Raw genomic sequence first — 14,093 nt, forward strand, 5'->3', positions numbered from 1 at the left:
AGTACATGGATCAAGCAGATCGACAATTCCCATCGTTGTCCCAAGAATGATCCAGCGCAGATCGTCGTGTGTAGGCTTCCAGAGCATTAGGATCGTGAGTCGTCATGCCGACAGGAAGTGTCCGCGAGCCGATCGGTGCAATCTCGTTACCAGTAGCTGTCCGGGACTCGATTCCACGGTGAAATCGGGCCGACTTGAGCGCTTATGTTGAATGTGAGAACGGTATCCGACGAGGAACGTACAAACGAGCTTGCCACGTGACTGTTCGCGGCTACTTGAGTTTTTGCGTCGTTTTCAGACCGTCTAGCGTTCGGCTCTCGCGAACTGCTTCTTTCTGCCGATCGAGGCTCGATGCCAGCCTGAAACTCCTCGATCGTTCATCTCAAGAGTGATCGCGTTGGCGTTCGCCGTGTCGACATCTTGGGGACGTTGCGTCAGCTTGAGCACTGCATTTTAATATGTAGATCATGGATGATATCGACCACGATCTGTGCAGTTTCCCGATGATCGAAGGGACCGAAGGGATCGAAGGGATCGAGGGCCCAAGTGGCGTGACGCGACCAAACAAAGTTGATCACGTCGTTCGGCGCGAACCACGACGATCCGTGTAATTTGGCGGGATTTAATTACGCGGCGGGAACCGGTGTTATTAAGTCGGCGGGGATCGGGCCGAAAGAATCCAGGCTTCCTGCGTCATCGATCAGCGGAACCGGTGGAAACCTGGGGACTTGAATGCCTGCAAAGACGAGTATCGCTGGATCGTTTTACGTCTGGTCTCCAAGCCACGCGTGGAGGCTCTGTCTCCTTCCCAGTTTGATGGAAATTGATGGTTTCACGAGTCGAGTGCTCTTGAAAATTCAACGCTTCAAAGACAGTTCGTTTAAAATATACGACAGTCGTGGAATCAGCGATCCACTACGTAAACACTTGTGACGTAAGCAGTGAGGTCTCATTCTTGCATAATACTAGACTAAAAACGCGCGTCTTCAGTGTACACTGGTGTCAGTTGAATAATGCCGCAACCATCGGACAAATCTATTGCCTCAAACCGAGAGCATCAATCTCGCATAACGGAATCAAGGGTCTAATTAAAACTTCATTGAATGTCAGTGCACGAGTGGTGGCCAACAGGTGTTCTCACTATCCCCGACGTCAATATACTGCTCTGGGCGGGCACTGAAAGGAAAAAGAGGGTCAGGCTCATTTGGAAAATTGGATGCGCCGTGGCACTGTTTAGCGGCGAGGGGACCGTTATCGAGGACGGGTGATTTATCAGCCCATTGTGTTGGGTCTGGTCGAATGTGCTCGAGGATCGGGGATCGTCACGAAGGAACTGATGGTCGAAACTGCTGGTAACGAACGAAAGCGACTCTAATGCCAACAATGACGATGTGTTTGTTGGAGGATCAGAGATTCTCGGTGAAAAAGTGATCCAGAAGGCGTATGGGAGTTCCGTGACGTCGGAGGGATTTCTTAATAGGTAGAGGAACGTTGTTAGGGAACTCTCGTTGAAAGAAGACTCTATGAGCGTACGTTCGTACTCACTGGAACAGTGGAGGTGTCTGGTTGCCACCACTTGGCAGCCGATAGACAGTGTCCCGAGACCTTATCATCCGCGAATTCTGGTGATCGTGACCGGGGAAGCGTCTGCGCCAGTAAAAGTGGCTCATCATGTCCGTGCTCGAGGCTGGTGAAGCCGACAGGACGACGATGTCACCGCTGGACGAAGTCGTGTCCCCGACGAGCGTCGAGTCGGAACTGATGGTCACAGACATGTTGGACGAGCACGAGACCACGCTGAACGAGCACAGGGACGGCAAGCGTAAGAGAGACACGGATGGCGAGGAGTTGACACCCAGGAAGCTGCCCTCCCTGACGAGGAACAACAACGACGTGGGCTTCGTTCTTGACGAGAACGCTGACGACGATCTACACGAGGACAGGGATGACGTAAGTTTCATGACGATGTTTTGAGGAAGTATTCACTCGAATCGTAACGAATCGTCTAACTTGATGAATGTAGATAGGAGGGTTTGCTTGAGTAATGTTTTATAAGAAAATCAGGATTACATGGTTTGATAAAAAGAGACTTCTGGTGACAGGGAGACGAGGAACAGGTTTCTTCGAAAATTGAATTACATTAGGAAGTTTTATGGGACAGCTAAACTTGTTGCGTAATTAGTTGAATTGTAACGTTGGACACGGCTCGAGCTGTACTGAAAAACAATTCATTTGAAATTCTTAGTAGGTTGTTAGCTTTGCATTGATCACGAAGGGTGGCTGGAATAATAACTTAATACGTAGAATTTCAAATAGTTTTAAAAATCTCAAATACTTCCATGTAATATCTATTACCAACATTAAATCATCTCATAAGTTGTCATGTGTCATTTCACATATTGGCTCGAAGAAGTAAACATTTTTTCAAAAGGGGCTGAGAAGTTGTCATAGAAAATAGTACCTTACATATCGATAATGAAATATAATTGCAAACATTTTCTATAAAACATAATAACTTTGAATAATAAATATTATTTGTGAGGTAGTTTAACATAATATTCTAGCAGAAATATTGCTGACATTCAAATTGCCAATAAAATTTATCAGACAATATTTGACTTGGCATATAAAAGGTATATTTAATAGAAATTCAGACAGGTACTGTCCCAAAATATTCTTCCTCTGGAAATCTTTTTCTCCATAAAAGTAGTGCTTATATTTTAAAGTGCCTGGGATGTTTTTTCAAGTAATTACGCGTTACCATAAAATGAAGGGTAAACCATCATTAATCCTAGCAAGACATTTATTATTCCCCGTTCGGTTGCCGAAGCAGAATTCGAGTGATGCGAAAGTCGAATGTCGAATGCCATAGCGAAACTTGAGAAGACACCAACGTGCCAAGCGTTTCAGTGACATTTATCCTCTTTTAAAGCGTACTCCATAACCCTGTTGGCCGGGGACGGGCCTCAAACTACATTGCGTAGAAACTAAATTCTCACGTGGCGAGTGAAAGAGCAGCTGTCGGTCGAAGTGTCCGCCTACGCGCGGTTATACCTGTTTCACTGTCGTGAGCGTATTCAACTCTGACACACGACAACAAATCAGGTGCTTGGATTCAGGACTATAATAAAACGGCGCTGTTAGCGCGTCAACTTTACGGTCCAGGAAGCTCTGCACATGCTATACCCTTATTTAGTTAACGTTCCTCTTGGTAGCTCGGTCGATCTGGGCCAGATTTACATCGCAACGATAGGAATCTTTGAATTTAGAAATTTTATGATACGGAGCTAATCCTGAGGAAAGTAGGGAGTCTTTTCTTCGGTTTCTATGAGAGGTGATCTTTGCTTGGTGAGTTCTTTAGGCCTCTAACTGATGCAAATTTTTTGTATAAAGTAAAAAATGTTTAAAGAAGACACTCACGAGTGTACCCTGTCTTTTCGATGTAGGTATTTAATTATTTGAACTTTATGAGACTTTTATTAGGTCATATGAACTGGTTCTCTTATGCCTTCAAATATTGTCTTTAACGTTAAGTAATTTAGTTGTCATTTAATAGTTCTTTATCTAATAATTAATTAACCTTTTACATCTGTGACATAAGACACTTGTACCGTATAAAGTTACTTATTCCTTTTCTCTTTCTACTCAGAAAAACTCTCTACATATTCAAGGAAAATGAAAAATAATAGTAATAATCTGACACAGCACAAAACCCGAGGAAGTGCTAACACAGGAACCGTTGAGCAAGACAAGGCAGTAAATCTCATCCTCTAAAATTCCACTTTTATTCCATGCTGCTCTTCGGCAGGCGAATTTCGTAGTAGTCATAAAATCGTCGAGCCTCTTAACTCGCAGCTCGCTCTTAATGACTGGTTCGAGTATTATTCCTGATGCTGTTGGATCGATTCTCCTCTGCCTGAGTCTCGTCAGAGACTCCATAGTCAAATAAAACGAAAATACTGTGACACGGTTCGCTCAGTCATGAAATCTCCCTAAATTGACAGTTAAAAACTTACTACGACATTCCCCTTATGAATTAGTGATAGAAAAGTTTGAGTCAACAGCTAGCCAGCAAAGTAAATCAAATTTTCAAGTAAGACTAATTAAAGGATGTTCAATAACATGTGTCAAAAGTAGGTAAAAAACGATATTGTATTTCAGGCTTCTTTTTAGAGCTATAGTCGTTACAAAACACCTAAAATTCGCATGAAATATGTCTGACTTGTGACTTACTCTACTACCGTCTCCCACAACCCAGGTCAGACAGCTATTCCACTAGAATAAGTCAAGTCAGACCCAAGTGAACCCTCAAACCCTATTTTAGCCCTCTTCATTCTGATCTTATTTAGCCATATATCAAATTTCTAATCTCCTTCAAATTTCTAATACCCCTAGCCAAACGCTCTATCCACCAGTGTCTCAATTTTCCATATCACAGTCGATAACGCTATAACATGAAATAACCCCAAGTGGCAGTGCAGATCCCAACGAGTTTATATCGTGAGAAAAGTGTATCTCGATCAGTGGGATCTCTAAAGCCTAATTACCGCAAGAAACAACGACACGGTGGCTCGCGATCGAGATACGCGATCGTCCAGGTGCTCCTCCTCTCCCGTTTGGCTTTACGATCGAGGCGTCCGCTCGAAAAACGGGGACACAGGCGGGCAGGCAGCTCGCGCGTAGGCAGGACTGTCGTAGGATACGAGAGACCGAGCACGAGGTCACAGAACGGGTTTTAGGAAAAATCTACGCGCGATCCTGAAACGCGGTGACGCGCTATCCTGGCCGCGAGTGGATGCCTGGCTCCATACGCCGATCTCCACGATCCGTCGAACACCATCAGAGATTCCATTAACCGCGTTTCCTGCCGCTACACGTCCGCGTGGAAAAGTCCCCTCGGACCGCTTCTCTCGTTTTCTTCCACGATGGCCGCTATGTGAATGGCTCCGATAGAGCTGCAGACACGGGGCATTCGTTGGAGAATGAGAGGAAGTTTGATGGAATCGTATGTGAATTCGAATGGTAATTTAGCTGGATGAAAGGCTTCCTGGGGATAGCGAGAATAATCGAGCTGTGTGAGATGGTTAGGGAGTAATGGGGCGATCTAATTTGTGCATTTCGATGAAATTTATGTATTATGGATGTGTGATTTAGAGTAGCATTCTTTTTAGCTTTGTGTCTTCATGAAAGAGGAGATTCTTTTATACTTCGAGTTTACTAGCAATCAAAATTCTATGTGCTTCTTGAGTCTACTGAAAATAAAAGTTCTGTGATCTAGGTAATAATCAAGGTATGCAAATATAATTCTTCTTTTGAAATCTGATTCACTGTAGTGTCTCATGTGCTAGAATCTCCTGCTAAGGACTAACTTTTTCTAGAAATTAATAAACCTTACCAAGAAGCTTACTACATTTGTTATCTCGTAACCATCTCATAGGTAGCTCTCTTATCAAAGCTATCCTTTAAGCTACTACAACTTCGCAAGCCTTAACAATTCTTCAAAGTATCATAAAGAAAATTGTAATAAGGTAGTCCTTCGTACAACTGTTCATTCAGATCGAGGAGAGGCATTCACAGAAACAACGGGAAGAGCAATAGGTGAATCTCATCCCATGTCGAGGATTACAACACACGTATAAGTACAATTTATTTACACAGAATTCTTAGATGTGTCGATGTTGCATTTTATGCGCATAGCCCAGCTGGTGGAACATGTTTACCTCGATGCCAATTCCAGGATCCATAGAATAGCATCAGAGATTCCATTAGTCGTATTTCCAGTCGTCGCGTAAAAATCATCTACTACCGCTCTTGCCTCGGATCCTTTAGTGCAAATGTATCTTCAAATTTACCGTTCGCTGCTGGAATACGCGAAGCTCGATTTTCCATGACCCTCTAGGATATAATCTTGCCTGTACAATACGACGTCCTCGAAAATTGAAACGAGCAACGTGTCAGGCAGAAACTCATCATCAGTTTTATTTACTCGCTACTGTCTAATACTGCCATAAAAAAATTAATTTGCTGTTATGAGCAATTTATTTCTTAATCGATTCATATATTGGCCATGATTTTTTTATGACAGTCAACCTTGACCCAGACAGCTTATTTTCTTCTGTTTGAATAATAAAGGGTAATGGATAATTTTCATGGTATTAGCTAGGTAATATCCTCTACCAATTACTTATCTGAATTCTGCATTCCTCGTCGCAGTAAATTGCCACGGACAAAAGTAGACAGAAGAATAATTGTAAGCAGTCGAAGCATTTTACGAGACGTAAAACTTGAGGAGGTTTTAAGGACCTCCGTGATAAGTTGAAGAGTTTGAAAGGTCCGGTCTTCGCGAAGTGTCATCGACTAACGTTGATGCACAGTCCCCAGGGTCGTAAACTCTCCATAGAGACACACTTCTCACTTTTTATATCCTCCCGTATCATTCTTCTTCCGTTCGCCGATTCGTACTCGTCGAGTAGTCTGTTATCAGCGTTAACAACTTTTCGCTGAATTTTCGACGTCTCCTTGAACCCAGAGGCCAGTAAACTGAAGATTTGATCATCGAGGAGGTCGTTGGCTGACAGTGCTAAAGCTCATTGGTAATCACGCGTTATAAAGCTATATGAATGGTTAAAGGTTGAGCGTAGCGTGCCTTTCACGTGAAAGGTACGAGTGCTTAGACAGGAACACGGGATTTTTATTCCTGATTCTTTCATCGCTAGATTTTCCTAACTCAACAGAGATACGTGTATTATTAATTCTAATTATGATTTTCTTCGTGGAACTGTGTTTCTGTCAGAGAAGATTCTCTGAATACTCATCAGTCAAAGGTTGTACGACATTAAAAACTGTTGAAAGTTATCCATGGTTGGTAGAATTATAGGTCTAAGAATTCATCTTCAAGGAACTGAATTTTTATTGTGGAGACCTTTATGATTTAGTTTATCAATCGAATTTTCAAACTTTCAAACTTTCAAATTTGTCAAATATCTCATTATTTGAATATTCAAATTTTCTAACACAAATTTAAATCTTCCATCTCTGTCTCATTGTATTTCAATTTCAAAGGTTTCAATAATAACCTACAACATCTTTAGTCTTTATATCTTACGTCTACTTGAACTTCATTTGTCTTTTTCAGTCTTCACAGTACCTCAAAACTAAAGTATCAAAAAGAAATATTGCATTGTAAATCGTTCTCAACCCTCAGGCCTAAACTTCATCTTGAACCACATTAGTGACTAACATCAACAATGCACATAGTTGACACTTCCCCTGAATAGCAACAGATTTTCACGTGCAAAAGTCGACGCTCCGAGCTTGGTTGTCGAAAGGGCAGATATAAATCAGTTGCGTGGCATCCTAGATAATGATAGGCATGCGCGATCCTCACATACGCTGGCCAAGACAGTTGATATATTGTTTGAAGACTGGCGAAGGTAGCAGTTAAAATTCTTGCTGAATGATAATTTCAGTCGGGCCGAGTCGATGCGTGCACGATTTCCGTGCTATCGCGATAGCCAGAACATCCATAGTAACGTCCTCCGCGAGTAATCGTCGATCAGAGAAATTACACGCTTCCGTTTGTTTTTGCTCCCCGTCGTTGTTACACATTGTTGCAGGTCTTAATTACGAGTAGGGGGCACGTTTTCACGTCGTTTCATTAATGAAGAGGCAACAATTTCGGCTCCCTTTTATCATCGTTAACAATTGCCTGAGCAGAAGGGTCTCGAGGCTGACGATCGCTGTCGTCGTAAAAAGTCGAATCGCAACTGAGGATTTTACTGTTTCGTTTGATTGGCGTTGAGTGTGGGCTACGTGGATTCGAACTGACATGCGTGAAGAGGTAAAATCACTGACAATCTCTCGATGCTCAAGGATGGGTTTTCCGGGTTTGTCATTGCCATTGGCCATGTGTTTGTGATTGAGTACGGCAGAGGCTGGTGTTGAAAACTGTTGACGTGGATGTCCCTCAGGGCCTGGAGAGAACCTCCAGGACGGGAGTAGCGACCCCGGGGTACCCAAGCTAACTTACTCGTGGAAAAATTGTGTGAGGCTTAGTTGGGAGCAGTTTTATGAGTCTTGAAAGATGTGGACTTATTTGGCATTTTAAACTATAGTTAAATGAGATATTTCTGCGTCAGAAAAATATAGGTACTGAATAATAGTTATATTTGTGTTTTTTTTTTTTTTATTAAGACTAGAATTACTTCCTTTTGAAGAAACATAATTCTTCGAAATTACGTCCACAAGAAATAAACTGGTTCAGAGCACCAATTATCATGACTGCTCTAATAATTCTAATACTAATAAAAAATATTGTAAAACTAGAAATTCCCCTTTTTTCAATTACATTTTCTTAACTCATAATATAGTTAAAATGTCAAGGTAGGAATCGTCAGAATTTATTTATCATAAAATGCAATACACAAGATTTATTCTTACATAATAGCTGTTTGTACACTTAATAGTATATTCCTATTATAACTACTCGTTTTATGGAATTTAATAATATTTCACATTGCAACTTTATTCTCCTGCAAATAGTGAATTGAGTCATTAAAACCTTCATAGCAGCGTGTCTACGAGTTACCTTTGTGCAACAACGAAGTCGAGGCTAAACGGATACAGCAGATCAAAACGACTTTAACTATTCGCGCGGCTCATACGTAAATGATCTTTAGTGATCGTTGGTTCGTGCGCAAATTACGATCGATTACGAAGATTATAGGTGCGGCAAACATCCTCTCACCTGCAATCCAGTTTGTCGGAAACGAACAAATTTTTATTTTCCATTGTGCAACAATAATGAACACGCAGGTGACAAAACCACTCCTCGAGTGTATTTTAAATTGTAAATGTTTAGACATCGGGTACTATAGAAGCGTCTAAATTTTGTGATCCATGTGTAACTTCTGAGGATCATTCCTTAATCATTCAGGCTACGAAGCATTGACCTATATCCCTGAAAAATTGAAGACTCTACTCTCAAAGATCTCGTATAGCAGAATCTGTACAATTCCTCCATAAAATCCTCAAACTTCTGAACCTCATCGCTACTTCAAAAATTCAGAAAAAAGAAAATCAAAAACCTTTTCTCTCAGAAAATCCACTTCACTCCAAACCTTCAACTCCCACCATCATGGGACCTTCAACTTCCAAAAGACACCCCAAACGTCACATCCATAAAGATTACAACCCGCTTAATCCAGATGCCTACCAACGCCTCAGCTACCTACCTTTCCCAGCGCCAAGCTAAGAAACCATATTCCGTATTCCCACCAGAGGATACACAATTCAGACAAGCGTGTCGAAGGAACGCTCCTCCGATTCCATCCTCCCGATAAATTCTCTCGCGTTGTCATCCAGCAGCAGCTGGGAGACGCGATCAGAGGAAGCGGAATCCTCCGTGAAAAAGGGAGCCTCGCGTCCGCAAATCCTTCCGCCCAAGAGAAAACCCTCCGAGGGCCTTTATCTGTAATTTTTTCGCAAGAGGTGCGCAGAGTTGTTCGCAGATCTTTAACGTAGCTTCGCGGCTGGTGCACTGGTACTGTCCCATGGCAGGCTTTGTGGGAGGCAATAAAGATCTGGATTAAAGCTGGTTCCAGCAGCACGCCTTGTAAACGCATAAACATACGCGAGTGGCCGTGGGCTGGCTCGAAGGAACTCAATAAACGGCCGCCAGGTCTGGCAAATTTATCCGTGTAACAGCCGTTTTACTCAACCGTCTGTATATTATTACATCGGTCGTGCGCGCCTAACCGCTGCCTCGACCCTCCTCTCCGTTCGCCTTATCCGCTACTCCTTTTCCCGCCCGCGGAAGCTGACAGCGTCGGATAAGAGGTCGGCTACAGGGTCTCGTTGGATTAGGAACAGGTTCATGCCTCGTATCTCGCGGATTCGACGCGGATAGTTTTCAACCCTTCGTGGGTTAGGTGTAACGAAGGGTGGACTAGGTGACGCGTCAAAAGTGGAGTTTAGTGGGTGTGGGTTTTGTACGTGTTAGTGGGATTTCAAGGGTGAGTGGGTACGCGTTTTTGGCAGTTGAATGGAGAACAGGAGGCAGAGACAGAGATTGGGTATCGTGGACGAGTGTAGCTTTGTATTTATGTTTAATGAAGAATGTTGTTGCAGTTTAATTTTCTGGGTCTGTATCACAGTAATGTGAACAAGTTTTTGTAAATGATAGCAAGTGATTTATTGAGGATACATATTTTAATAAATTCAAATATGAATTATATTGAAACTGCTAGTGATTATATTGTGAGGGAAAATTCTAAAATGAATACTGAAGATATTGATTTACTCACTGAGTTATATTTGATTCTGTTCTCTTAGATATAGAGCTTAAATTCAAGTTTATGATAAATATTTGAATAAATTTGAGCGTGGTACTCTATAAAATTATGCTAAGTAGATTTTAAACTGCAGTAGCTGTAGTATCTCGCATTTTCTAGTTTCTTACCGGTTTCTGTTGATTTTTATGGAATCCTCAAAGGGAAACACATCCTATGTTTTTCACAATATAGGAATTTAAACTGCGCAAATTATCGTAACGCCCTATCGAACCGACACATTCGACACGTTCGAGCATTAAATTGTCGATACGGTCAAACGATACTTTTCGCATTAATTTCAACAGACATTTATCGTACACTGTGCACTTTACAGCTATTAAATGCAATCCGATCTTCGATAACACTCTCCATTCACAAGCAAGAACAAGATTGCAACGAAGAGCAGTCGTAGGAATCGTGGTTTGAATATATTTAAAATCGTTTTGTACGACGTGCCAATTTTCCCATTTATTTGACTCCACGATTATCGATATGCAAATAGCAATGCTGTGTTATTAGGGTTTAATTTTTAAATTCGACAGGCGATTATATAGAACGAAAATAGAAGACAAGTCGTTTTTTGCAATTTTTTCGATAGATAGAATAATTTACCATTTTAAAATATCGTAAAAGTATTTGATGAAAATTAATAATTCACAGTTTTCTCAACCAGACACATCAGGGACACTAATTCAGTACCGCTAATACGACACAAAATTCGCACCTACGCTATTCGAAATTTGCATCGCAGTTATATTAGCGTGTCACTCGCAGCGAATGACTGAATGACGTGAAATAGGCGGGCAAGCAGAGTCGAATTAACGTGACACGGTTAATCGGACGAGATGAATTTCCTCCATCTTATTCTGGTTTCTGTGCATCATACAGAGTGGTTCAGAATTGTCGACCTATCGAATAAAGAGTACTAGGGACATTCAATTTTGCCAGTTTTCAGATTTTTATGAAACTCAAATACAGAGTTCCAGAAATTGAAAGAATTTCATGAAAAATAGTTCAAAAATTTCAAAATCTGAAAATGTGGATATTGCTAGATTTGAAAGTTCAAAATTGGAATATTTGAAAAATTGAAAATTTGTATTTTAAATATTTGAAAATTTCAAAGCTTCGAATAGGTACCTGACAATTTTAAACGTTGCAAATGAAGACTTGAAAACTTAGAAATTTGAAAATTTAAATTCCCTTGTATTGCAGAAGCAATACTAAATTACCTTAATATACTAAGAATCAAGAATAACACAAAAACAGTCACATGTTTATCAGGGGAAAGATGCATGTTTCGTCATCGCCTACCACTTTCCAATCGATTGTCCTACAGTTCTGAGCCAGTCTGTACAGTCGCCGCAGAGGACATCCTCCCATCGCCCCTCGATAAGTTGAAAATTGCAGCGTCGCGTTGGAAACAATTTGGCGACCGCGTCGGCTTTACGTGGTACACGGTAACGAGCACGAAATAAGACGCATACATTATTACCTTAATAATACATGGTCAATTTACATAGTAATTACTAAGTTTTCTGGTCCCAAATTACCTCTCAGCCGAGCCGTCAAAGAGTCGACGAGTAGCCGACTACGCGTCCGAATAATAAGTATGCAAACGGTACGAAAGAAACGCCAAAGAGAATCGGTCGTTTACTGGAATGCAGAGCATTCGGTGCTGAGGCTGACGAGAAGCGAATCTGAAAGGGTAACTACTCGCCGGTGGCGATCGACGGGAGAAAAATGACTTGTCTAATTTTGGTCGAGCGATTTCTGCCTGTTCGTGCTCGTGCTTCACGTGCTACAGGGGGTGGAAGTGATTAAAAGTTCGTAAATGTTAATGGGTTTGCGTCGCTCTTTGTAAAACCGATGTAGGAAAGCTTCGGTTGAGCTTTGACAGTTCGACTGCAATGTGCTCGTTGAAAATTCTCTGAAGTGTAGACAGTTAAATAATTGTCAAATAGTTATGATTAGTTTGAAGCAAATTTAAGATTATGACATTCAGAAAATTCGCTTTTTTCGACTCTTTCAGTAGTAATGGTAAACCTGTAATCAGACATAAACCTGAAAAAATACTGGAGTTGTCTTCTTAAAAATAGACTAAGGACTTAATTCCTTTTTTTTAATCAATTCCTTTAGAATATCACATCTTTTAATAATTAAAAATTATTCAAATATTGATACTTCTAATATTTATGACATATTTTAGAATTCACAAAGTTTTCAAATTAAGACGAATTTCGATGGATAAAATTCAGAGAAAGGAGTAAAAAATTCAAAGAACTTAGTCTCTCTTGTCTAATAAGTGAACATGGATGATTCTAAAAAATTGCATCAGCAAAAGTGCAACCTGATTCTTTTCACGCAAATTAATCAAGTAGATAATGCCATCGAAATAGACAAAAATAGCTATAAAAAAAAAATTACACTGTACTCTGACAGTCGCACAAGGAAGCACATCCTCGAAAATGCGATCATTATGGATGGAATGCAAAACATTCGGTTTCGTGCTTCCGTCGAAATCGTTCCACGCGAACGCCTAGAGGCAAAAGCTGCGACGGTCGATCGGCCAGACATTATCGCGAGATTCCAAGCATCGTTTCCAGCACGGTTATCACAGCCATCGCCTCACGCGCTTAACCAACGGGGCCCCTAATGACCCTTCGAACCCTTCCCCCTTAGCCAGTCTAGTAGTCACGAGCGATTCGCAGCCTGGACAAACGGTGTATCGCGCGTTGGCTTTCTAACGACGACAGCGATTTCACCTTTCGTCTTGTTATTAACCATTGTGAGCCCGTGTCGATGGCTCGTCCCGGCTTCGGTCCGATTATTTTCGATTTAGCCTTGAATGCCGACCATTGTTTCAGCCCGCCTCGCGATTCGTGTACGAGTAGACGCTTCGGAGCTTCTCTACACGCGGATACAACCGTTAACCTTTTGCCGTCCTACTTCGATCCCGGTGGGTTGTACGGGAGATGTGTACGCTGGAATATGACTCATAGATTTGCGCGAGAAATATGAAATATGAATCGTACGGTTCGCTGGAGGTAGGTCTCGATGAGAGTCGTAGGTAAATTGCTGGCGAGGAGATGGTGCCTAGTACTGCTCACGACGAGTGCTGTCGATAGTCTTTGCGTGCCACTTTTTCGAATTTTTAGAGAGCCACTTCTCATGTTTTCATTGTGTTTACGTTGGAAAATAGGATTGGTTGATGAAGCATATCACAGATGATAGATTAGACAGATGTGGTGAAGAGGGTGTTCTCTGTGCTTTCAATTTTTTCATGAAGACTACTTGGATTAGTTTCAAATCTCCCAAGTAACTCCAAGTAACTCCAAGTTAAACTTTCACATTTTCAAATCTTTAAATTTTTAAGCTCTTAAGATTTCAAACGTTCAAACCTTCAAATTTTCAAATTTTCAAATTTTCAAAGTTTCAAGCTTTCAAATTTTCAAATTTTCAAACTTTCAAACTTTCAAATATTCAAATTTTCAAACTTTCAAATATTCAAATATTTCAAGAAAACACATTATCTGCGCATCGTATAACTGTAATCATAAGCTATCAGTCATACACTCCAAGATAAGATATTGGCGTATTCAACTTGATGTGTTCTATGAAAGCCAGAAAAGACCCATTAAGGTAACTAGAATGGTATTTCTAGTTCAATTAATTCTATGTATTATACAGAAACAGAAGAAAACTTCTTCCCTAACACAACTCACTTTCTGTTCCCACTCTTTCCACAATTATTCCTTAACTTCC

The 14,093-nt window shown here is 41.1% G+C and overlaps 1 protein-coding gene across 1 annotated transcript in view; it reads left to right on the forward strand.

Annotated features, from left to right (window-relative positions):
- Positions 1 to 1,671: 1,671 nt before the first annotated feature.
- The window catches only part of Tfap-2 (transcription factor AP-2), an 85,523-nt gene continuing 73,101 nt past the window's right edge, over positions 1,672 to 14,093 (forward strand). Inside the window, exon 1 of the mRNA XM_076380535.1 lies at positions 1,672 to 1,950. Coding sequence (XP_076236650.1) covers positions 1,672 to 1,950 — 279 coding nt within the window. The remainder of the gene's footprint in view (positions 1,951 to 14,093) is intronic.

Source organism: Calliopsis andreniformis, chromosome 6 (assembly GCF_051401765.1).
Source record: "Calliopsis andreniformis isolate RMS-2024a chromosome 6, iyCalAndr_principal, whole genome shotgun sequence".
In the NCBI taxonomy this organism is placed as follows: domain Eukaryota; kingdom Metazoa; phylum Arthropoda; class Insecta; order Hymenoptera; family Andrenidae; genus Calliopsis; species Calliopsis andreniformis.